Here is a 27,071-nt window from a genome sequence, read left to right as displayed (position 1 = left end):
TTGAATGCCGCTAGGGCTTATTTTTGGTGTAGGGCTTACAGTTTGAGCATGCTGGAAATTCCAGCTAGGATTTATTTTCAGGGTAGGGCTTATTTTCTGAGAAACAGGTTACGAAAGTAAAGCTAATAAATATCTCAATTAGGCATTATAAAAAAAAGCATCCCTCAAGATATAATTTTCTTTGTAATGAGTACTTTAATTACTTTAAAGGGAACCAACAGTTTAAAGAGGATCTGTATTTAAAAAAAATACCCTCTGGGGGATACTTGCCTCAGGAGGGGGAGGCTAACGAGGCTTCCCCCGTCATCCGTCCCTCCGTTGCTTTGCCAGGTCCCCCGGTGAGGTAAGTATTTACCTACCGCGATCCTGCTCAGTTGCACTAGCCGCTCTTCATTCAGGTTAAGGCAGAAATAGCCGAATCCGATCTATCCGCTCTACTGTCCAGGAGCAAGTCCTATGCGCCTGCACAACAGAGCGAATCTGATCGGGCTCGGCTATTTCCGGCTAGCCTGAACGAAGAGCTGCTAGTGCACCTGCGCAGGATCTCGGAGAGGTAAATAAATCTCTGCTTGTCAAGCTCGTCGGAGGAGGTTTCGGGGGAGCGAGTGCAGGATTCCCTGAAGCTGCAGAGGAGGGGGAAGCCTCATTAGGACCCGAGGCTTCCCCATCCCAAAGTAAGTATCCCCCAGAGGGCTTTTTTTTTTAAATACAGTCTCTTTAAAGTCACAGCTGGTGGAATGAGCATCATCATCAGATGTGGACAACTGGTGCGCTGTTCTTCCTCAGATAGGTTGTGTGGACTTCACTAGTGGATAAGGATAGCTAATTATTGTCTGGTGCTGCCAGAATAGTAAACATTAGGTAAAAGCATTGTGACTGACAACTAGAAACCGCATGGAGCCTTGTTTACTTTCAGGCTTGATTCACAGTGGTCAGTTGCATAATGCACGCATCAAAATGTGTGTGAACTGCATTGCAGACAGGACATAGCATTTAATTAAAGCCTGCATTCAGTAAGTTGGAATAATGCAATTAGTTACAACGCAGTACTGTGAACAGCCTCATAGCATTGTATGGGCAGTGAGTTGACCTGCAGAATTAATCTGCAACCTTACTGAACGCTGTGAACTAGCCCTTAAAGGGACTCCGAGCAGTGCAGAAACTATGGAAAGATGCACATCATTTTAAAGCTCTCTTTCTCCTCTTTCCAATGATATATAAACCACCACCCTACGCCTTTTAGTTTTCGCTATTTTCGCGATTGAAATTGCCACGGCCGCGATTTCGATCGCGAAAATAGAGCAAACTAAAAGGTGTAGGGCAACGATTTAGGTGTCGTCAGAAAGAGGAGAAAGAGAGCTTTAAAATGATATCCATCAAGCCATAGTTATATTGTATTACACAGGACGACACTTTCCCCAGTGTCAGCAGCTCCATTCTGCTGAATGCAGCTGCTGACTTTGACAAAAAGTCGCCCTGTGTAATACAATATAACTATGGCTTGATGGATATCATTTTAAAGCTCTCTTTCTCCTCTTTCTGACGACACCTAAATCGTTGCCCTACGCCTTTTAGTTTTCTCTATTTTCGCGATCGAAATCGCGGCCGTGGCAATTTCAATCGCGAAAATAGCGAAAACTAAAAGACGTAGGGTGGTGGTTTATATATCATTGGAAAGAGGAGAAAGAGAGCTTTAAAATGATGTGCATCTTTCCATAGTTTCTGCACTGCTCGGAGTCCCTTTAAAAGCATTTCTTAGTTGCTATTTATTTCTGTAGTACAGCAAGTTTCACTTTATTTATTTTGAAAACAGGCATGGGCTCAATACAAGAACAAATACAAGACTGGAGATAAGATTGAGGCAGCTGCTTGGAAGACAAGATTTCGGTGTGCGTTGAATAAAAGCCCAGAATTCCAAGAGCAACCAGGGAGATCTCAGCTGGATATATCGGAACCATACAAAGTTTACAGACTTGTTCCACCAGAGGAGCAAGGTGAGATTGATAGGACTGAAGCCCATTGCAGAATACCCTCATAATGCTAGACTTTCACACCTATTGTACTATTTCCACGCTCATTAATGACTAAATTATAAGAAAAAGAGCTTAAAGAGACACTGAAGCGAGAATGTGTGCCCCTGCTAAAACGCCGCTATCCCGCGGCTAAACGGGGGTCCCTTACCCCCAACCCCCCCCTGCAAAATCTACGACCACCTTGGTTGTAGATTTTGCTGCTGTTGAGGCAGGGCTAACGGCTGCAGCCCTGCCTCTCAGCGCCATCTATCAGCGGCGCATCGCCGCCTCTCCCCCGCTCCTCTCAGCAAAGAAAGACTGAGAGGGGCGGGGGAGAGGCGGAGATACGCGCTGACAGACGCGCGTGAGGCAGGGCTGCGGCGGTTAGCCCTGCCTCTATGCGGAAGAGATCCCCGCAAAGAACGGAGGGGATTTGGGGGGTAAGGGACCCCCGTTTAGCCACGTGATAGCGGTGTTTTAGCAGGGGCACACATGCCCCTGCTGAATATGAGCTCTGAAGCGAGATCTATTCTCGCTTCAGACTCTCTTTAAAGAGGAACTCCAGTGAAAATAATGTTATAAAAAAAAGTGCTTCATTTTTACAATAATTGTGTATAAATGATTTAGTCAGTGTTTGCCCATTGTAACATCTTTTAAACCCCTGCTTTACATTCTGACATTTATTACATGGTGACATTTTTACTGTTGGCAGGTGATGTAGCTGCTGCATGTTTTTTGGGCAGTTGGAAACAGCTGTAAACAGCTATTTGCCACAATGCAGCAAGGTTCACAGACAGGAAACTGCCAAGAGTAGTACTCAGAATTTGTTTGTGGGAGGGGTTTCACCACAGTATCAGCCATACAGCACCCCCCGATGGTCTGTTTGTGAAAAGGAATAGATTTCTCATGTAAAAGGGGGTATCAGCTACTGATTGGGATAAAGTTCAATTATTGGTCGGAGTTTCTCTTTAAGTGCATAAAGTCAGGAGAAAAAAAAAATATTTTGAGTTTGCTAAAATGATTTACGCTGTTGTTTATGCATCAACAATGTATTGCTAATCTTGGATCCTTTGGGCCAGTTTTACAGCTAGCCAATGCGTTTGCCTCGTCCTCGTCGCTTCACACTGCAACACAGCAAAATGTCAATCATATGACCATGTGGCAGAGTGCGTCGACAGGGTCATATGCATAGCATATTCCTGCTCCTCCATGACTACCTCCTGTGGCTGATGATGGGATAGAGCAGGGGCCGGAATCTGCAGCTCCTGAACTGCATGTGGCTCTTTAGGCACTTGAGTGCGGCTCTGCTAGCAGCGAGGGCTAGTCTGACATTATGCTCTGTCCCCCTCCATGTAGTTGCCACTTGGTGCAGCCCTCCCGAGCCCTGCAAAACCCTCTATCTCCTCCCCTCTTGGCCCGTGTGACTGTGAGTATGATGTCACCTGTGTAGCCGCCCCAGTGTAGCCCAGGCTGTACTGCACTGCGCAGACTTTGCAGTACACAGCCTTATTCAGAGCCTCCTCCAGACTAGTCCCCGACTCTGCCAGCAAAATCAGCAGCAGCGAGTCATAACAGTATGTTACCCGGGCTGCTCCAGCCTGTAATTAAAGCTCTTAATGTGTTTGATGCGGGCCGGGCGCTACTAGGAGGCCACAGTTTCCATCTTAACTAGTGAACGGCTGAAAGTTCTACAGTTGGTCAGTCAACATTATTCAGCTTACATGGGACCACAGCAACCAGCAGGTTAGTTTATATCATCAGTTCTTATTACATAAGTTGAAGGTGCACATCTGCACATGGCCACAACAAGTGCATTGCCAAAGATATATTGTGCAACACATCGCTGATATACTGTATATTTGTCAGTGCAATGTACCTTTGAGCTGACCATAGGTTTTCCCCCTTGTAGCACGGAGTTGAGGAATTCTAAGTTATTATTTTCTTTATCTCTCTGTGTGATTTAGGTGTTTAGTAAATAATTATACTTCATGCTCTCATTTTGATCTATGTATGGTCTGCTTATCGGAACCAATGAGTAGGGGCCTATGTATAAAGCAGTAATAAGGCGAAAAAGTATTTCTATATTTTCACTTTCTTCATGTATCTCTGTTTTTGGTGTATAAAGTAGTGATAACTTTGCTGTGATGTGATTTAACATGCTTTTTCTATCTGTTTTTACCATTGTCCTCTACTTGAAAGGCAAGGTTTTCTACACTTCCAAAGCAGTAGTAAGGGCTCGTGCACACTAAGGGCATTTTTTGCCCTTTTTTCAAGCACAGGCGATTTTTAAAATCGCCCTAGAAACGCTTGTGCAATGATTCTCTATGAGAGATTTCACAACTGAGCGGTTTGTTTCCGATCCGCTCAGAAAATCAATGCATGGACCATTTTCAGGGCTATTTTGCCTCAATGTAAGGTATAGGAAAAATGCAAAACGCTGACAAATTCGCTTTGTGCAGCCATTGCGTGAGCATTTTAAGACAGTTCAAAAGAGTTCACTTCCTGACTGACATCAGGAAGTGAAAAAACACAATCGCTCTGCAAAAGCGATTAGAAAAGTGCTTTAACAAAAAATGCACCCTGCAGGTAAGCGCCAAAAAACACCCAACGCGAATGCAATCAGAACGCAATGTGAACAAGGCCTAAGTGTGAGACTGAACTGCTGTACATTGATATTGTCATTCTGAAGGTGGCAATATCAATGCAAGTGAATGGGAGAAAGCAACATGATAGTCTTCCCTGCTTGCATCCATTCTAATGCTCTTGAAAGGCTATATTTTCCTTCTTCATCACTGCAAGTCATTGCTAAACTATCCTGTATTGTGGGTTTATCGCAGGGCCGGATTACCGACCAGGCAACAAAAGCAGTTGCTTGGGGCCCCATTCAGAGTCAAAGGGGCTCCATCAGCACATAAACCAGCCCTCGCCATCCTGTCAGTGGTGGCTGGATGGTATAATGGTTTAAGGGACTCTGAGTAGTGCAGTAACTATGGAAATATGCATATCATTTTAAAGCTCTCTTTCTCCTCTTTCCAATTATATATAAACCGCCGCCCTATACCTTTTAGTTTTCGCTATTTTTGCAATTGAAATCGCGGCCTCGGCAATTTCGATTGCGAAAATAGCGAAAACTAAAAGGTGTAGGGTGGCAGTTTATCTATCATTGGAAAGAGGAGAAAGAGAGCTTCAAAATGATATGTATGTTTCCATAGTTACATTGTATTACACAGGGCGACTTTTCTCCAAAGTCGGCAGCTCGATTCAGCACAATGCAATGAAATATAAGGAACCCAGGGGGATATAATTACAAACATCATGCTGGTAGGTGTGAGGATGTAATTAATTAGTTTTGGGTATGCTTAAAGGCATACCCACAGGCACTGCTCTGAGTCTCTTTTAGGGCTCTGCCTCTGACACAGGAAACCAGGGTTCTTATCTCGGCTCTGCCTGTTCAGTAAGCCAGCACCTATTCAGTAGGAGACCTTAGGCAAGACTCTCTGTAACACTGCTACTGCCTATAGGGCGCGTCCTAGTGGCTGCAGCTCTGGTGCTTTGAGTCCACCAGGAGAAAAGCGCGATATAAATGTTATTTGTCTTGTCTTGTCAAATGATGCCGTGCGCTGCTGATTGTCTTCAGAGCCAGGCTCTCCTCCTAGGTCCCTGTCCTGCTACTGTGCGCTCTGCCGCTGCCCACCCCTCCCTCCCTTCCCACAGAGAATCATAGCTGCAGCAAGAATGATAGCAGCAGATGGCAAACGCTCACTCACCTATCCATGATCCAAGCAATAGAGATCCCGTCATCTAAAACCCATCTGTCTCTTCTACAGTGCAGCCGCTCGCTCTGAACTCTCTGATTCTCAGATCAGACAGGAAGTAGGAAGTAGTAATAGTAGTAGTAACAAAGCAGCGGTGAATGTGAGTCATCTGGTGCTGTAATTCTCCCCCGCTGCGGCTGCCTTCTCTGCTGGACTATCGTATTCACTGGGATGGAGGCTGCATGGTGGCTGTATAGTTTGGGAGAAATCGGTTGTTCAGTGGTGGGGGTGGTTATGTAATTTTGTCTGGGGAACGGCTTCCGGTTTGGCGGTGTCCAGAGCTTTCTGCTATTGCCAGGCTGGAGATGCAGGGGGAAAGTGCTGCTGCTGTGATATCTGGCACCCTCTTCACAGGGGTGACCCAGCCCCTGAGTGCAGATTTCCCAGCCATTCAACTCTCACTCTGCATTCCTGCATGTGCACCCACAGAGGAAAGCGGGTGTTGCCCATAGCAACCAGTAGCTCGGCTGCCCCGGTGTGTGCGGCATGTTGCTGTGCAGCTGCATCTTCTGATTCTATTACGACATAATGGGGGTCCCCAAATCGGTTACTTTGCTTAGGGCCCCATTTAGCCTTAATCCGGCTCTTATCGATACCATGATAAATGCTGGCAGAACTACAGTGATATCACGGGAAATAGCAGTCACCTCCACATCAATGATTGCTTTAATAATGCCTTCCTGTTCCTCCTCCCCTAATTATAGGAATGCTTCTGTGGGAGGCCCTGGGGATCCCATGGCACATTGTTTTTCTGTCTATAGAAATTATTGCTGAAGTAATTGTAGGCTACTATCCAACAAGTAACATGCCTGCTATAATTCGGGTTTGGCTCAGCTGGTTAAGGTTTTACTCCGCTTCAGACATTTCCATATCAGTCTCAGTTCCCACTGCAGTAGGCATAAATGTGAAAATGATATAGGGGTTGATTCACCAACCTCTGGTAAAATTGCTATGGACGTATATTATTTATGCAAGTGACGTAGTGTGTGTGTTGTACATACAGCACAACTCACATTATGTAGGTAATGCATGTGTTGCTAGAATAATGTGCATAGAAGGGATGAGTACCTACCTACATATCAAGCGCTGTGTTACTTGCATGAATACCGGTAAGATTTGCCAATGCGCTCTCTGCACCCTGCAATTTTGAATCATCACAATAGTAAGATGTATTCCTCTCTTCTGCTGCTAATGTTGTTCCAGAGACCTTGTTGAGGAGTGTTTGGATAATCCAAAGAAAAATCTGGATAATGAAGGTCAATCCCACAGTAGCGATTACGATTTCAGGAAGTGCAGTGCCTGCAGCACTTTAGGAGCGTTTGCGTTTCAATACAAACTATAGGATTGCTTTTCAATCTTTGTACAAAGCAATTTTGCAGCACTTTTACCACCAAACCTATGGACATCCCAAATCGCTATAGAAACCCCAAATACCAACCGTTGTACAAATCACTTGCATTCAATTCAAAAACACCAGAGATTGCTCTGACACAACGCTGCAAAAGCTGCCAGCAAAAGCGCTCAGCGATTGTTATAGCGATTTGCGCTTTCTAGTGTGTCCCAGCCCTAGATACAGAGCTGCTAATGCTAGGTACACACCATACCATTTTCTGGCAGATTTGCCTGCCAGACCGATTATTTCCAACATTTCCGATCTAAATTTAGATTTTTTTATTTTCCGTTTTTTTTTTTTAATCATTTTTTTATCGATTTTCATAGAACTGAACGGAAATCGATAAAAAAAAAAAAGATGAAAAATCGAAAAATCAATTGAAATTTAGATTGGACATGTTGGAAATGATCGATCTGGCAGGGCAGGTAAATATGCCAGAAAATTGTATGGTGTGTACCTAGGGCTGTGAGATCAAGAATGAACAAGGCATCTGTATGAAATGTGTGAATGAGGGCTGGTGCACACTACAAGAGCTTTTTAAACGCTAGAGATTATAAAAGCTCTTGCTAATGCAATGCTATGGGGAATTTTTACACAATCACATCGCTCCAGTGTGAACGCCTCACGTAGGATAACATTAGCAAGAGCTTTTAAAATCACAAAGTGCTCAGAAAAGCTCTTCTGGTGTGCACCAGCCCTGACTGAGATTCTGTATTTCTTCTCCCTTTTCTATAGCTTCTCCCTTGTATATAGTGTCTCCCTTTTCTGCCTCGGTAACATATTAGAACTTGTTAGAAACTTACTGGCTGGTTGTAAGAGGAGACTCAAAGTGGCCACACACCATACAATTAACCACCCTGGCGTTCTATTAAGATCGCCAGGGCGGCTGCGGGAGGGTTTTTTTTAAATTAAAAAAAAACTATTTCATGCAGCCAACTGAAAGTTGGCTGCATGAAAGCCCACTAGATGGCGCTCCGGAGGCGTTCTTCTGATCGCCTCCGGCAGCCAAAAGTAACACGGAAGGCCGCAATGAGCGGCCTTCCGTGTTTTGCTTGCTTCGTCGCCATGGCGACGAGCGGAGTGACGTCATGGACGTCTGGCCGGAACTATTTGTTCCGGCTGCGCAGGGCTCAGGCGGCTGGGGGGACCCTCTTTCGCCGCTGCACGCGGCGGCGATCAGGCAGCACACGCGGCTGGCAAAGTGCCGGCTGCGTGTGCTGCTTTTTATTTGGTAAGAATCGGCCCAGCAGGGCCTGAGCGGCACCCTCTGGCGGTAATGGACGAGCTGAGCTCGTCCATACCGCTAAGGTGGTTAAAAGATCCAATTTTACACCAATTCGATCAATATGATCGCTTGTCCTGAAAAGTCAAAAGCTTTTATTTGTTTTCGATCGAGAAATCCAATCAAATTTTCAGTTTTTTTTCAATTTTTTTGAAAATCAGATCAATTTTATTAGGAATTGTATGGTGTGTGTGATGGATTGGGAAATTGTATTCAACCAGAAAAAATTGTATGTAACTATTTAGGACATACTAAATTTTATGTATTCACCTTTTTCTCTTCATTTTTCTAACCAACCAATTTTTTCGGAGTTTACGATCTTTTATCCCGAAATTGCGTCAATCTTGAAAATATGTTTGTGGGACCTCAAAGATCCTGATCGAAACTTCCGATTAATGGAAAAATTGGATTGGGATGCTCAAATTGAATTGAAAAAAATAATTGTATAGTGTGTGGCCACTTTTGGCTTTTCTCCTGTCAGTCACTACAGACACCGAGCCCCATACCAATGCCTGGAGACATTCACCTCATCTGTTTCATATTTCTGATTTTCTCTCACTCCAGAGGTCCCATCTTCTACAAAACTATCCAAGAAGAGGAAGAGCACTGCAGAGGCAAAGGGCAGTTCATCCGATGAAGCAGATCTTATTGAAAAGAAACCACTTGTTAAACTGGTAAGACTGAAGTACCAGCGAGCTCTTTCCTCATCGTGTTTCCTTCTCTGCCTGAGGCCTCTTTCGCACTTTATTCTAAGAAGGTGGATGGAGACGCACATGCATGTATTTTACCCATTATTCCATTCGCTGCAGTGCATTTTGTGTATCATGATGTGATTTTGTGTGCGGATTACTATTTTTGGTGGCAGAAGGTTTTTTCTTTTCATGTCAAAGTTATAAAGTCATGCACAAATGGACAGGGGACATGTTCATGCATGGCTTAGATTGTGTGCAGTGCGTTTGAGATTTGAATTAGAATGTGCACCACATAATACATTTATCAGCACGTGTGAACTATTATTTGAAAGTCTACAGACTCTCATATATCCATATAGTTTACACCACCACAGGATATTCAATAAAACCAATGACTCTGCACACCTAGTGCACAATACTTTTACTGGCATTTCTGCGACTCAAAAAAGTCCTGCATTTTCTCTTGCTAGCATCCGGTGAAAATTGGAATCAGAAATCGGATTCACAATTTGCAGTGTAAAAGAAGCCTCAATAACATAAATAACAGTAAAATTGCTGCATACTGTGTTCAAAGTGTTATTTTAATGGCACTTAGTGAATGTGCCCCTATATGCGCTGAGTTAAAAGTGACTGCAGCACACAGTGTGAATAGACCCTAACTGTTATTTTCTCCACTGCAGGAACTATCTTCTGATGCGTCGCTGGAAGCGCCTCGTTGTGCTTCTGCAGATTCTGGAAATGGGAGTGACAGCAGCAACACTGATGCACTTTGTGTAAATCCGCTCCAGGCCAGCCCTCACATCAATACACTAAGTGAGTCATAAAATAAATAATGAACATATCCTTTATAATTTTTCTTTTGTATAGTCTCATATAATCAAGATATTGTGTTATGACAATATTAGTTGGACCTTATTGGGAGTGACATATAGGAGCTGACAGCTGCAACCTTGGTGACTGTATCCTGTCCTTTGTTGCTTACTTAGTAAGTCACTGACCACAGACAAACTGCTTACCTTGTTTTGTGTATACAGAGCACATACTGTACATCCCCAGTGTTACTGACAGAAACTGCAAACCAGCTGCTAATCAGCCAGTTAGTGGAAGTGTAAAAAACGAGTAATGTCCTGCTCTGTGCAGGTTATAAGCAGGGAAATGATAGCTGCCCATACTTCAGAGAGAGTACAGATTCTCTGCTGGCATAGAAGTGTAATTTGAGCTTACAATTGGTTTGGAAATTCAGAACGGGCTACAAATTGTTATGGAAAGATTAGCTTTTTTTTTGGAGGATGCCAATCTATATTGCAATAAGTGCTGTACAAACAACATTTGTAAAAAGTTGTCTGTGGGCACTCTATACAATGAACCCTTTGAACATAATAGCTCTTACTAAGAACTTCCCACAAGTTTTCAAAGCCCTCTAGAGAAAAGCAGCTGAGTTACAGAGCTAAGATCAATCCTCAAGGTGCGTACACACATGCGACTATAGTCGTTTGAAACGATCGTTTCCCGATCTTTACCAACGACGATCGTTACAAAAAACGAACCAACGACTATTAAGGCAAACGACGAACGAGGCAAATCGCTACAAAACAAAGTTCTGTCTTGGCGGATTTTTACCACCGACGATCGTTAGCAAAAGTGGTACATCGTTGGAAACGATCGTTCGTACCAGGCTGGACATGCGCATTTCACTTTTTCTCCAAGGAACTTTACAATTTTATGCGCAGGCGCATTAAGTGCTTTTACGTGGTGTAACGTTCGTTCTAACGATGTGATCGTTACACACTTTTTACAACTAACTTTACTTCGGTCGTTCTTTCGTCAATTAAAAGATCGTTCGTCGTTGACAACGAACGATCGTTGTCGCATGTGTGTACGTAGCATCAGATAGAAGCTTACCGGAATATACTCCGTAACTGTAATTAGCCAGGTAAACAGTCATGTTCACATGTGGATAACAAGCTGTTCTAGGAAAGAAGCAGGTGATGTTGCCCACAACAAGAAATCTGCTCTACCCTGTCTTTTTCTAGAGTGGATTTGAAAAGCAAATGAAAGAAATAATGACAAGTTATAAACCTAGAGACTTCAATTGTACCTTATTAGTAAAAAAAAAATTAAGCATGTATAAATGATTTACATTAAAATTGCGGTAAAATCGCAATAGCACTAGAATCGTGCGATTTTACCGCAAATATAATTCCTTTAGCTCAAATCATTATCAGGAAAAAATAATAATTCAATAAATCATACCGACTTTCCTGAAAATATCATGCAAACTGTGTGCAGCTTGGGAATAGGCCAATCATAAGCACTTCCTGATAAATTTGAATGGCTTAAAGGGACCCTGAGTTGTCGCTTAAAAAAGAAAACCGGACTTACGGCAGCGGCACAATGACATGACAGCTACGTAGCGAGGACGAGCATGCGCAACTTCACCCAATGTCGGCGTGTTACCAGAGCCGCCAGCGGGACTGCGGAGGGGGCCAGGAGGATGCCGGGGACCACACGGGCTATGGTGGGCTGGAGCAAGCCTCAGGAAAGTCCGGTTTGCTTTTTTAAGTGACAACTCAGGGTCCCTTTAATATCATACTGCATAAAATTTGCATTACATCTCCATGCAAGCTTGAATTGTTTGCATTTCATTCACCATCTCCAGTGGGGAGATAGACAGCAATGCATGTGACAGCCGTTCTATCCCTGCTCACTCTATGCAAATCTAAAATGACAAAAAGGCTGGAATTCTACCAGCTATGAAAAGCGCAGGGAATATATTATTACTATTTAGTATTTATATAGCGCAGACATCTTCTGCAGCGCTGTCCAGAGTATATTGTCTTGTCACTTAAAGGGGAACTTCAGCCTAAACAAACATACTGTCATTAAGTTACATTAGTGATGTTAATTAGAATAGATAGGTAATATAATCTCTTACCCACCCTGTTTTAAAAGAACAGGCAAATGTTTGTGATTCATGGGGGCTGCCATCTTTGTCATGGGGGCAGCCATCTTTTTGGTTGAAAGGAGGTGACAAGGAGCAGGAGACACAGTTCCAACTGTCCTGTGTCCTGATAACCCCTCCCAGCTGCACACGCTAGGCTTCAAATGCCAAATTCAAAATGTAAAAAAAAAAAAAAAAAAAAAAATTGCACCAAAACAGCAGAACAAGAACAACAAAATCAGAAATCCCATCATGCTTTGCACAGCATCAGGGGAAAAAAGCCCGGGCAGTTTTCTTCTGTGCAGCTAAAAATGAGGCTTGTACAAGAGAAACAAAGTTCTGGTGCTGTGAAAGTGTTAAAGAAACACCAAGGCTTTTCAGTGCTGCTGAGTAGATTTTTAGTCCGGAGGTTCACTTTAACTGTCTCTCAGAGGGGACCACAATCTAATTGCTGCACTACCATAGCCATCCACAGTCATTTGTCTATATTGTATAGTGTACGTATTGTAGTCTAGGGCCAATTTAGGGGGATGCCAATTCACTTATCCGTATGTTTTGGGATGTGGGAGGAAACTGGAGTGCCTGAAGGAAACCCACACAGACACAGGGAGAGCATACAAACACCCTGCAGATGGTGTCCTGGAATTTGAACTGGGGACCTAGTGCTGCAAGGCGAGAGTGCTCACCACTACACCACCATGCTGCTTATATTATGATAATTGATTGTTATATATTACTGAAAATCAACCTACCTTCCCTGGGGATAGTAACAGATTTTATTGTGAATGTAGGTTTATGCACAGGTTTATAAATACATTACTTCATCTCACTGGTTCTAGGGCACAGGAAGAGAGAAGGAAGAATGGACCAGTGCACACACACACTGATGGAAAACTAGTGCAGTACTACTCTACAGAAAGCATAAAGCAGGGGTGCCCATCAGGTAGATCGCGAAGGCCTTCATGGTAGATCCCGACCCCAGTACATTTTCCATTCTGTATATACAAGTGTGCTCCTAAAATTGTACATAGGTAGATCACTTTGACTTGCTAATTTTTAAAAGTAGCTCACGAGCCGGAAAAGTGTGGGCACCTCTGGCATAAAGGATGTAAAAGTTATTAAATGTACCCATGTATGGCAAATAAGGAATTTGACAGATATTAGTACACTCCCCCGTTTTAATAGGCTCTTGATAAATATTAAATGTATTTTTTTTCTACTTTTAAGAGTACATAAATTATAAATTACAGTTTGCTTTAAATTTAATAAGTTGCCAAGATACTGTGTATAAAATCACACATGATAAAATGTGATTTTCCCACCCCCAGGGTCCGTATTCAACATATGGTCTTGAAATCCCCGCCCTCAGTAAGAAATTGGGCCCTGGCATATTTTTTTCTTTCCAAACCATAGGTGCAAAGGATGCTGGGGGATTGATGTCATAACTCCACCCCTCATGTCCATGTGATCTAGTCTAGGCAGACAGACAGACATCTGAAATAAGAATTATTGCAAACAGACATGCTAAGACAGGCTACAGCAGTTCTCCTTTGTCTCCTCTCTGTTACACCCTGTGAAAAGAGAAGTAATTTGATCCAGGCAGGCAGAGAGCAGGGAAGGGAGGGGAGGGAACCAGACTGGAGGGGGAGACACAAAGCTTCAGCATTAGGAGAAATAAGGAAGTGCTGCTACAGATAAAAATGTGAGTCTGTTCTATCCACTGTGATGTACCAGATGTAAACTTTATATGTTCATCTAACTGTACACTGTGCCTAGACTATATACAGTATATGTATTGTCATTCAGACCTTTTTCTGGCTGGAGTTGGTCTTTAAATTTTACTTTTTAGCCACTGGATGGCACTATACACTCTCCTGGAAGTTACCAGGAAGCATACTATCTTTTTTTAACTACTTTTTTACTTTCACTTTTATGAGTCAACATGCCTCCTGAATCCAGGCATGTTCATTCATTCACAGGAGCTTCGGTTGGCTCAGGGGAACACTAATTCAGGTGTGCTTTAAGAATGATTTGTCTATGATCTGGACCATACACCACCAGGCCTACACAGTATCAGTAAATGCCAGAAGTAGAATGATGGTGTGCACCAAGCCATGATAACTATTACACATTTTTGTATGTTCCATAAGCACTATATAATGTTTGTACCTGCTATGTATGTATTCCTTCAAAAGATATGGGCTGTGCACATCCTCTATAATAATCCCTAAGTGTCTCTACGTCCCATGTCCGTGTGTGTGTCCCTTTTGAAAGGGAGTGACACGCGGCAATGGATGACAGGCCAAGGGGTGGACGAATGGGCATGCGCGCGGCGGACATGTGCGCGCACAGCGGGTGCATGCACAGTGACAGTCCTAGCCCATTTTTAAACGGGCTAAGGTCACTAGTTTTAAATACTTTGTATCCAGCTGGCCAACTTAGCTGTTTGGAAAGTCAGGTGATAAGCAGACAAGTAGTTTATTTTCCACTGCAGCTTCAGGGACCCATGTGGTTACAGCCATGCCAGATATCAGCAAAGCAGTGTAAAACTGTAGGAGGAGAACATATGACATAAAAACCTCACATGTAAATGAGTCAGATGCAAGCCAAAGAGTGCACCAGACATGTCTCTCCACTACTGGGTCATCCTTCCCCTCTCCAGCAATGTCTAGCAAGTGGTACAAGTTTCACTTTATGTAATACTGTGCTCTATACACCACAAGTGTCTGACAGCCAGCCTGTAGTCAGCAAAACAGAGCAATGCATAGACTGCCCCAAAAGGTATGAGTTCTAAAGCTCTAGGTTACCAGGCAACTCCTCCTTGGTTATGTGATCTGGCATTTCTGCTGCTTACAGGAAAATGTAAGAACAGGCTTTGTGCTTGTTAATTAATCCTTGTGATCCTATCCAGTCAGTGTGGATATTAAAGTGAAACACTGGTAAAACCACACTGGCTCATATGCAATTAACTTTTTCACCTGAGTTTTCTCCTAGCTGAAATTTTCAAACTTGTTTATAAAATGTCTTTTAAACCACCAGAAAGCAAAAAAATACTCAAAATAATTTTGATAGTACTTTCCCTCCTACTTTTTGGTACTTTTTCCATTGCAAAGTGATAAAAAGTTATTCTAAATCAAAGAAGAAAAATTATCTCCTGGGAGAAAAGTCAGGTGAAAAAGTGAATTGCATACAGGCCACTGACTTTGAAGAGAAACTCCGACCAAGAATTGAACTTTATCCCAATCAGTAGCTGATACCCCCTTTTACATGAGAAATCTATTCCTTTTCACAAACAGACCATCAGGGGGCTCTGTATGACTGATATTGTGGTGAAACCCCTCCTGCAAGAAACTTTGAGGACTGTGATACTCCTGGCAGTTTCCTGTCTGCGAACCTTGTTGCATTGTGGGAAATAGCTGTTTACAGCTGTTTCCAACTGCCAAAAAAGCATGCAGCAGCTACATCACCTGCCAACAGTAAAAATGTCACCATGTGATAAATGTCAGAATGTAAATCAGGGATTTAAAAGATTTTACAAAGGGCAAACACTGACTAAATAATTTATACATAATTATTGTAAAAATGAAGCACTTCTTTTATTACATTATTTTCACTGGAGTTCCTCTTTAACATTACAAGATTATACATAAGGGTACCAGGTATAATTTAAAATGTATACATTTCATTAAACGTTTGCCAGTACAACATGTCTGTGTTGAGGTGGCTATATGTAATACATAATCAGTGTTAAGCCTTGTATACACTTGCAGCTTTAGTCTTCCCTGTTCAATATATAATGACGCACATAGCCCTTCCCACATCCTCCTCAAAGTGTTTACAAAAGCCTTATGTACCTCTAATGACCCTGCCCTGCCTCTCACACCCTCTGATCCATTCTGGCTTCCCTTGTTGTATATCTGTTCTGTTTTCCCGTTGCTCTCTGTTCTGGTCCTTTGCCTGCCCTATTTCCATCATGCTTGTATCTTCTCTTTCAGCGTGACACAGCTCCTGGTACATTCTCCACTCTCTCTTTGGGTGCATGCGCAATATGGGTCACAGCTTAATGATGCAGGCAAGGAGCAAAGCCACAAGTTTGTGTGTCAAGCCAGGGCTATGTAAAACATAGTTACATACAGTGGTGTGAAAAACTATTTGCCCCCTTCCTGATTTCTTATTCTTTTGCATGTTTGTCACACTTAAATGTTTCTGCTCTTTAAAAACCGTTAACTATTAGTCAAAGATAACATAATTGAACACAAAATGCAGTTTTAAATGATGGTTTTTATTATTTAGTGAGAAAAAAAACTCCAAATCTACATGGCCCTGTGTGAAAAAGTTATTGCCCCCCTTGTTAAAAAATAACTTAACCGTGGTTTATCACACCTGAGTTCAATTTCTGTAGTCACCCCCAGGCCTGATTACTGCCACACCTGTTTCAATCAAGAAATCACTTAAATAGGAGCTATCTGACACAGAGAAGTAGACCAAAAGCACCTCAAAAGCTAGACATCATGCCAAGATCCAAAGAAATTCTGGAACAAATGAGAACAATAGTACTGTAATTGAGATCTATCAGTCTGGTAAAGGTTATAAAGCCATTTCTAAAGCTTTGGGACTCCAGCGAACAGTGAGAGTGAGAGCCATTATCCACAAATGGCAAAAACATGAAACAGTGATGAACCTTCCCAGGAGTGGCCGGCCGACCAATATTACCCCAAGAGCGCAGAGAAAACTCATCCGAGAGGCCACAAAAGACCCCAGGACAACATCTAAAGAACTGCAGGCCTCACCTGCCTCAATTAAGGTCAGTGTTCACGACTCCACCATAAGAAAGAGACTGGGCAAAAACGGCCTGCATGGCAGATATCCAAGGCGCAAACCACTTTTAAGCAAAAACAACATTAAGGCTCGTCTCAAGTTTGCTAAAAAACATCTCAATGATTGCCAAGACTTTTAGGAAAATACCTTGTGGACCGATGAGATAAAAGTTGAACTTTTTGGAAGGTGCGTGTCCCGTTACATCTGGCATAGAAGTAACACAGCATTTCAGCAAAAGAACATCATTCCAACAGTAAAATATGGTGGTGGTAGTGTGATGGTCTGGGGTTGTTTTGCTGCTTCAGGACCTGGAAGGCTTGCTGTGATAGATGGAACCATGAATTCTACTGTCTACCAAAAAATCCTGAAGGAGACTGTCCGGCCATCTGTTCGTCAACTCAAGCTGAAGCGATCTTGGGTGCTGCAGCAGGACAATGACCCAAAACACACCAGCAAATCCACCTCTGAATGGCTGAAGAAAAACTAAATGAAGACTTTGGAGTGGCTAGTCAAAGTCCTGACCTGAATCCTATTGAGATGTTGTGGCATGACCTTAAAAAGGCGGTTCATGCTAGAAAACCCTCAAATAAAGCTGAATTCTGCAAAGATGAGTGGGCCAAAAGTCCTCCAGAGCACTGTAAAAGACTCGTTGCAAGTTATCGCAAACGCTTGATTGCAGTTATTGCTGCTAAGGGTGGCCCAACCAGTTATTAGGTTCAGGGGGCAATTTCTTTTTCACACAGGGCCATGTAGGTTTTGAGTTTTTTTTCTCACTAAATAATAAAAACCATCATTTAAAACTGCATTTTGTGTTCAATTATGTTATCTTTGACTAATAGTTAACGGTTTTTGATGAGCAGAAACATTTAAGTGTGACAAACATGCAAAAGAATAATACATCAGGAAGGGGGCAAATAGTTTTTCACACCACTGTAGTTACATAGTTATTTTGGTTGAAAAAAGACATACGTCCATCGAGTTCAACCAGAGAACAAAGTACAACACCAGCCTGCTCCCTCACATATCCCTGTTGATCCAGAGGAAGGCGAAAAAACCCTTACAAAAACCTACTGAAACAACACAGGGTGGTGTTTGAATTATATATATCTTGGCCTCCCCACTGCCTTCCTTCTCCACACTGCAGATTCACCCTTCTGTTCTTTTCAGCGGTTGAGTAACTCAGTGAGTCATATCCTGGTAGGACAATAGTCCACTGCTCACTAGGGGTAGCTGGTTATCAGCCACTGAACCCTTAAACACGAATCCTAAGGCTAGGTTCACAGTGCTCAGTTTCATTGCAGACAAAGTATTCATGTCAACTCACTGCCCATACATTTTGATGGGCCTGTTCACAGTAACGGATTGCGTTTTTCTAACTTGCCGCATGCACGCTTTGCATTAAAGTCTATGGCAGGTCTCCATTGCGGTTCCAAGTCATTATAACTCATGCGTTATGCAACTGACCACTGTGAATCCAACCTAAACATTCCTGAAATCTCACAAAGTACTGAATTCCCCCACCAAGTATAAGGTCCATTGTGAACAATAGACATTGTATCTCTGAGGAGGAGTTTGAGAAATATAATTGCTTTGTTTCTCATTAAACATATACAGTATCTATATATTTTTTATAACTTTAATTTAAATGTTTATGTCTTCCAGTTTCCGCAGATTTCTTAGAAATGCCAGTGCAACAAATCACACACACAGGTATTTATTTAAACAACTGTAATTGTCAAATGGATGATATAATATGTGAATATATCACAGGCATACATTTCTGCAGGTCTGTGCTGATCCAGTTGATGTCATGGAGAGTGTGTGCAGTGTGTCATATATCTGATATCAGACTGCTTTCATTGGCTTCAAACGCAATAGACAAGATTAGCATTCCAAAGTTCATCTTAAAATGTGGGAACAAATAGGTGTGTCAGGATCTCTCCTGTAGCATGTTCTGTCGCTTGCAGTGGAGCTTCAACTGGGCAGTTCTGATTTGTCTGCTTGCATTCGGTTGTCTTATTGTCATTTGCAATCTCTCTGCAGTTCAGAGCAGTTCAGGATGCTGTCAGGATTCCTCCTATGGTTTGCTGCAGTTGAACTGCAGCCAGATAGCCCTGGATTTCCTGCATGCATGTTGTTGCATAGTACTGCATGTATTTGTTATGATAGTCTTTCAGCTTGCAAATGGTAATCAAGCCAGCTCAAGATTGAATGCTTACCATTCAGCTATGTGGAAATTTGCATACCTGCATCCATTGGCTGATGCCGGCATAAAAGTCTGCCTCCCATTTCAGACTCTGCCCGACATAACGGTCAGTACGCTGGTCTGCTGGGCGCTTTGTCACTCTGTAATAGATCTGTTATTGTAGTTCACTCCGACCTTATTACTTGTGCTTTAGCTAGTTCTTGATAAATATATATGCAGACTTGTTAATACATATTTATCCGTTAGTTGAGCCGTTTGTTATTTTTCTGTATTTTTGTGTATTGCCTTGTTTCCATGCCTGATGGACGTTCGCTGCATCCGCGGTGGGTCGGTAAAGTCTACTATCCTGATAGCTTGGATTCTGCCATCACCACCTTAGTGACTGGTAGTATTCCTGCTACTCTAGTTTCTGGGAATGTTACTATAGGCTGCGGTTGCTATTAGTTACGTTCTTTCCTGTAGCCTTCCCTGTGTGGATGCTTGCTGGTGACTGGTTGTTAACCTGCTTGCTCTGCTTCTGTGGATGTGACTGTGAGCTGCGGTTGCTACTAGTTACGCTTCAATCTATAGTCCTGTCTTGTACCTGTCTGAATGCTTGCTATCGCCAGTCTTGCAAGCGTTCTGTCTGTCTTTCTTGTATTTGTTTTGTTACTTAGCCAGAGGCTCAGATGGCATCCGCCCAGTCTGTCTGTTCCGTCTTTGGTTACTCAGACCGTAGGCAGCGCAAAATCGCACTGCGCTGCCATTGTGTCTTATTTGTAGCAGTATCGGAAGGCCAGAGCTGCAGTTGCTCTGGGCAACCTGTGTAGCCTCTTCTATTATTCAGCTACTAGCCTTGTTGCTCTGGGTGGTCAGAAAGTATACCCCCAGGCATTATATTATGTCAGGCCTAACACAAACCCACATAGAGGAGGGCTCTGACACAGTGAGTTATGATTCCTTGTTTTTTCAAAGATTTGAAAAGCTTGACTGTGAAACAGCAAGCAAATGTATGCCAGAATTGGTTAGATTTTTGTTAAACCCAGATTTTCAGGCCACAACTTTTTCTACTTGGGCTGATCAGATAGTTTACACTCTGTTCAAAGGTAAACTATTTGATTGGGCTGTTGATGTTTTGAATCACACTACTCTAGAATTTATAGCCTTTGTGGTCCATAACTGGTTAAGAATATCTCCACTACCTCATCCTCTCAATGAACTCCTAGCAGCTAGTCAGTCAGCTGCATCCAAAAACAATCAGGATGCAGGTGATTCCAATCAGCTTTCTCAAACTGCAGTGTCGTTGCCCATAGCAACCAGTCATTTGCGTAGTCATAATACCTTAAAGGGGTTCTTTCGCGAAAAAAGTAGGCAGTTAAAAAATGTGACAGATGACAGGTTTTGGGCCAGTCCATCTTTTTAAGGGGGATTCTCAGGGCTTTCTTTGTTTTCAACAGCATTTCCTGAACAGCAGTTTAACTGCCAAAATAGCAAGATACCAGCCGGCCTCCCTAATCACTTGCACACTATTATGTCAGTTAGATTTTGCAACTGTTGTTCAGGAAATGCTGTTGAAAACAAAGAAAGCCCTGAGAATCCCCCTTACAAAGATGGACTGGCCCAAAACCTGTCATCTGTCACATTTTTTAACTGCCTACTTTTTCGCAAAATAACCCCTTTAAGACATTCCGTTTTTGATCCTGTGATGCTGAGAATCCCTAAGCAATTACCTTCTGTAAAGAAAAATGCTCATTCTGTTTTGTTATTGCCCTTAGCAACCATGCATCAGGTTCCTAGTAATAATTCAGTTAGTCAAGTTGATTCTCTGTCAGAAGTAAACCAAGCCAAGTCCACTCCAGCTAGCTTCCTGCAGACTGTTCAAGCTGTAAATTATGCCCAGAATAATTGTTTAGTTCCTGACAAGAATGAATGGGATCCTCTGTTTGAAAAATGGGAAATTGAAGCTTTGATTTATGAATTGGACAATGATCGAGACTATTTCTATGAATTTTACACTGCTAAGAGTGACATAATTTTGCATGCATGCATTGAGTCCACTTTTTCTTTGATTGAAATGAAGCTGTGTGTGCAAGACTTTGTGATTCCGTTAATTGATGCATGGAATGATATCTTGAATGATCGCTCTGGGAGTCAGTGTGAGCAACACTCAGTAACCAATATCAATTCTGTCTCTCCGTTGCCCCTAGCAACGACATCACCTGGTAGCCTTGTTCCAGATGCACACCTTACTTCTCTAGCCCGTTATAATGGCAGAAATAAGTATTTTTTTAATTTCTTGCAGAATTGCAAAATTTGTAATTTGTGTTCTTTCTTCAGATCAGCTACAGCATTTCAGCAGTCCAGGTTTATTGTGTCATACCTGTTTGATAGCCAGATGAGAACTTGGGCTGAGGAAGTTGCTGATAAAAATGAGGAGGTTTTTGATGACCCCCTGGAATTTGTTAAATTGATTGCAAACGTTTTGCGAAAAAATCCAAACAAATTCCTACTTATTTTTTTTCTGCATCCTGCAAGCCATATGATTCAGCAGACACCAATAGAGGCACTACATCAGTTCCTGAGTCTCAGCAATCATGTTTAGTAACCTTAGAACCCCAGCATCTGAATTTTCCAACTTCACAGTTGAAGAACTGTGGTTCAGATTTGCAAACTCTGTATCCTGATCCTCCTGTTTCAGCACCTTGCTCTATTTCCGTAAATGGTTAAGAGCATCTGTTATGTGAACCTGAAATCACAGAATCATTGCCTTATCCAGAAAATGTTCCAGTAAATTCGCCCTGTACCATGAATTACTCAGTAGTTCTGTCCAGTGAAGCTCAGGTCACAGAATCATTATGCTGTCCAGCAGGTGCTTCCATGGTTCTGCCCTGCAACATGGATTGTTCAGTGATCCTGCCCAGTGACGCTGAGGTCGCAGAGTTATGCTTCACCCAGTTCTTTGGATGCTTCAAGATCTCTATCAGAAGACTCAGGCTCTACTTACTTCAGTTGGTGTTGCAGTAATATTCACCTGTTTAGCAGCTGTCTTAGAATTACAGTCTGCTCTAGTAAAACTTGATGAATCTCTGTCCAGTGAAGCAGAAGCCATTGAAGCATTGTCCTCATCAGCAAGTGTGTTAGATGCCTTACAACAGTGGTTCCCAACCTTTTCCGGCCCGGGGAACACTTTCTGACCATATTTTTCTCCGGGGAACGGCGGGGTGTGTGTGTGTGTGTGTGTGTGTGTGTGTGTGTGGGCACGCGGGTGTTTGCATGACCTAGTGGACAGTGCCGTGCTATGGGGGGGCTGGGGTGCGGCTGCATAGCTAACATAGTTGCCCCAGTATAGGGAGTTTAGTTGCCCCAGTATGGTTAGTATAGTTACCCCAGTATAGTGCCCCAGTATAGCTAGTATAGTGCCCCAGTATAGCTAGTATAGTCCCAGTATGGATAGGTAGTGCCCCAGTATAGCCAGTAAAGTGCCCAGGATAGCTAGTATAGTGCCCAATATAGCTAGTATAGTGCCCAGATAGCTAGTATAGTGCCCAGTATAGCTAGCATGGTGCCTAGTATAGCTAGCATAGTGCCCAGTATAGGTAGGTAGTGCCCAGTATAGGTAGGTAGTGCCCCAGTATAGTGCCCAGTATAGCTAGTATAGTTGCCCCCAGTATAGCTAGTTTAGTTGCCCCCAGTGTAGGTAGTTTAGTTGCCCCCAGTAGAGCTAGTTTAGTTGCCCCCGGTATAGCTAGTTTAGTTGCCCCCAGTGTAGGTAGTTTCGTTGCCCCCAGTATAGCTAGTTTAGTTGCCCCCAGTATAGCTAGTTTAGTTGCCCCCAGTATAGCTAGTTTAATTGCCCCCAGTATAGCTAGTACAGTTCCCCCCAGTATAGATGCCCAGGAGGGGGGAAGCAGCGCTAGAAGGAGGGGCAGTGGAGGCAGCGGTGGGGAGGGGGGAAATATCCCCCCCTCCCTCACCTGGGACCCCTCCTTCTGCCTCTCTCCCCCTCCATTTAGCAGTGGCAGGTGCGGGCTCGGCGGCGAGGAGACATGCGCAGAATTACTCACCACTTCCACGTTCCAAGCGCCGGCAACGTCATGTCGTCACACATCTCCGCCTTCAATGCCGCCCACTGTGCTTCCGCTAATCAGGAAGCACAGTGGACGGCATTGAAGGCGGAGATGTGTGACGACATGACGTTGCCGGCGCTTGGAACGCGGAAGTGGTGAGTAATTCTCCGCATGCCTCCCCGCCGCCGAGCCGCACTTGCCACCGCTAAATGGAGGGGGAGAGAGGCAGAAGGAGGGGTCCCAGGTAAGGGAGGGGGAGGATATTTTCCCCCTCCCCACCGCTGCCTCCACTGCCCCTCCTTCTAGCGCTGCTTCCCCCCTTTTGCACCCTACAGTAGGTACAGGTCTGGCGAGAGGCCAGACCTGTACGGCACACCAGGCAACATCCCGCGGCACACCGGTTGAAAAACGCTGCCTTACAAAGTACACAGTCCAATGTAGCTAATGTTGTTGAATCCCTGTCTGATGTTGTAGCAGCCAGGGAACTCCTGCTCTGTCCTCTGAATGTTTCAGAAGTCTTGCCCTGTAACATGGATAATTCTGACTCTCTGGTAAAAATAATATAAGTCTCAGAATTTCAGTCCTGTTTAGTGATTGTTCCTGAAGTCCTGCCTTTTATCTTGGAAAATTCTGGTTCTCTGTCCAGTTTGGCAGAGGTTCCAGAGTCCCCTTCCTGTCTAGTGAGTTTATCAGTCTTGCCCAGTTCAGTGGGGGTTGCTGCAATACTGACTTGTTTTGCAGCTCTTTTGGAGCTCCAATCCAGTGTAGTAGGTGATGAGTGGTGATGAGTCTCTGTCCAGTTCAGAGGAAGTTGTGGAGACTATATCTAGTTCAGTGCATACATCAGAAGATTTGTCCTGTCCTGTTAATGCCCATGAACATGACTTGTTAATAACCTTGGTGGAATCAGTGACACCTAAGTCTGATTCTGCATTCTTTAATGAGAGTCCAGTAACTGTAAAGTCTAATCATGATGATTTTCTGCCCAGTCCTGGTTTCGGTCCTATTGTGACTGACTGAGGTCCGCAGTTCCTTGCCATGCCCAGAAGTTTCTCTTGTACCAGTGTGCCCAGATGTGCTCTGTGAGCCAGAATGCCCAAGTGTGTCTTGTGTGTCAGCGTACTCAGATGCTTCCTTAGTGGTGACATGTTCTGATATTGCCAGTCTGCCTGCATGCCCAGAGATGGTTCTGGTCCCTGAAAGCCCTGTGTTTGTCCTTGTAACCCTGACTCTGGAATTGCCCTAGGTTCCATAGGGGTTCTTGATAGTTTTCCATGTGAGCCTAAAGGGCGTTTTAACCTCTTGGGATCTCTATGGAGCTTCAAAGTGTTCTGGAAGATTTCTGAGGAAACTTGTCCTGGTGCCTTGGACTGGTTCGACAGTGGGTACTGTGTTGGAAATGAGAGTTCCGGTGGGCATTGCATTAAAAGGTTTGGCATTTTTGGAAAGTCCCTGGAAGGTGGTGGGTATCGCTCAGAGAGTTTCGGGGGGCTTTTCCGGAAAATCACAGTTCTGATGGGTATCACACTGGGGCTTGTAGTACTGATGGGCATGGTTCTGGAGGTTCTGGTTCTGATTGGTTCAGTCTTGGTGTGACTGATTCTAGAATTTGGTCTTGTCTTTCTGTCCCGACCTTCATGAGTTATCAGTCAGATCAGTTTGCTGGATTTTCTGCATCTGATTTTCTGGTTTGGGTAGTTCAGGAGAATTATGCCAGATTCTATAGGCATCTGGAAGCCACCTTTAAAGCAGGGGGGTACTGTCAGAATCTCTCCTGTAGCATGTTCTGTCCCTTGCAGTGGAGCTACAACTGGGCAGTTCTGACTTGTCTGCTTGCATTCGGTTGCGCATTCGCAGTGAGTCTTATTGTCATTTGCAATCACTCTGCAGTTCAGAGCAGTTCAGGATGCTGTCAGGATTCCTCCTATGGTTTGCTGCAGTTGAACTGCAGCCATATAGCCCTGGATTTCCTGCATGCATGTTGTTGCATAGTACTGGATGTATTTGTTATGATAGTCTTTCAGCTAGCAAATGGTAATCAAGCAAGTTCAGGATTGAATGATTACCATTCAGGTGTGTGGAAATTTGCATACCTGCATCCATTGACTGATGCCGGCATAAAAGTCTGCCTCTCATTTCAGACTCTGCCCGACATAACGGTCAGTACGCTGGTCTGCTGGGCACTTTGTCACTCTGTAATAGATCTGGTATTGTAGTTCAATTAGACCTTATTACTTGTGCTTTAGATAGTTTTTGATAAATATATATGCAGACTTGCTAATATATATTTATCCGTTAGGCCCGGTTCACATTAGCGTTCGCTATCCGGATTTTCCGGATCTGATCCGGACCGCATACTGTACAAACGGAACGTACGTTCCGCATAGCAATGCAAAGGCTATGCGGACGTTCATATACGTACGTTCCGTACAGTACGGAGCCGAACCGGATCCGGACTCCGGACAGTTTTCCAACATGCGCTATTTTTTGGGTCCGGATCTCCAGCCCACGCACCCGGACCGGAGCCGGACCTGAGCCTGACAGCACCATCCGGAACACAGTAACCAATGGGGAACGGAAGGCACAGAACACACTGCCTACTAAAACCTGACGTTCTACCCCACTTCCTATGCGTATCCAAGCGGCCATTTCGGATGGGGACACATGGGCCAAGCATGTCTGGAGTGGAGCAGCAGTGACAGACGTGCTGGAGCTGTTTGGCAGAATGTCGGAGGTGGAGGTGAGGCCTACAGCGGAGGAACCTGATTCTACAGGTGCACCAGGTGCACCTTCTGCTGACCCCAACATTTTTTTCTAAAAATTTCGCTATTTTTTGCCCACGGATCCGGATGGCAGCCTGATGCATGCCTGATACAAACGGACTGGATCGGATCCGGATCGGAACCGTACGGTTCCGATCAGGATCAGGTCCTGATCCGATCAGGATCCGATCAGGATCCGTTCCGTTTACTTGCCAAAACGCAAGTGTGAACGGGGCCTTAGTTGAGTCATTTGTTATTTTTCTGTATTATTGTTTATTGCCTTGTTTCCATGCCTGATGGACGTTCGCTGCATCCGCGGTGGGTCAGTGAAGTCCACTATCCTGATAGCTTGTATTCTGCCATCACCACGTTAGTGACTGGTAGTATTCCTGCTACTCTAGTTTCTGGGAATGTTACTATAGGCTGCGGTTGCTATTAGTTACGTTCTTTCCTGTAGCCTTCCCTGTGTGGATGCTTGCTGGTGACTGGTTGTTAACCTGCTTGCTCTGCTTCTGTGGACGTGACTGTGAGTTTCGGTTGCTACTAGTTACGCTCCAATCTATAGTCCTGTTTTGTACCTGTCTAAATGCTTGCTATCGCCAGGGCAGCGCTTAGCTTAGTCTTGCAAGCGTTCTGTCTGTCTTTCTTGTATCTGTTTTGTTACTTAGCCAGAGGCTCAGATGGCATCCGCCCAGTCTGTCTGTTCCGTCTTTGGTTACTCAGACCGTAGGCAGCGCAAAATCGCACTGCGCTGCCATTGTGTCTTATTTGTAGCAGTATCGGAAGGCCAGAGCTGCAGTTGCTCTGGGCAACCTGTGTAGCCTCTTCCATTATTCAGCTATTCACCCTATTGCTAGGGCAGCGCTTAGTCTTGCAAGCATTCCGTCTTTCTTTCTTGTATCTGTTTTGTTACTTAGCCAGAGGCTCAGACGGCATCCGCCGTGGGCAACAGTCAGTCAGTCTGTCTGTTCGTTCTTTGTCTGGTTACTCAGACCATAGGCAGCGCAACATCACACCGTGCTGCCATTGTGTCTTATTTGTAGGAATATCATAAGCCCAGAGCTGCAGTTGCTCTGGGCAACCTGTGTAGACTCTTCCATTATT

General features: G+C 43.8%; 1 protein-coding gene across 1 annotated transcript in view; it reads left to right on the top strand.

Moving 5' to 3' along the window:
- The window catches only part of IRF9 (interferon regulatory factor 9), a 68,289-nt gene that overhangs the window by 27,721 nt on the left and 13,497 nt on the right, over window positions 1-27,071 (top strand). Inside the window, exons 3-6 of the mRNA XM_068238124.1 lie at window positions 1,814-1,994; window positions 9,067-9,176; window positions 9,875-10,007; window positions 18,616-18,663. Of these exons, the coding sequence (XP_068094225.1) occupies window positions 1,814-1,994; window positions 9,067-9,176; window positions 9,875-10,007; window positions 18,616-18,663 (472 nt within the window). The remainder of the gene's footprint in view (window positions 1-1,813; window positions 1,995-9,066; window positions 9,177-9,874; window positions 10,008-18,615; window positions 18,664-27,071) is intronic.

This window comes from Hyperolius riggenbachi, chromosome 1 (assembly GCF_040937935.1).
Source record: "Hyperolius riggenbachi isolate aHypRig1 chromosome 1, aHypRig1.pri, whole genome shotgun sequence".
In the NCBI taxonomy this organism is placed as follows: domain Eukaryota; kingdom Metazoa; phylum Chordata; class Amphibia; order Anura; family Hyperoliidae; genus Hyperolius; species Hyperolius riggenbachi.
Note: the sequence above shows the minus strand (reverse complement) of the source record. Positions and strands in the feature narration are given on the sequence as shown.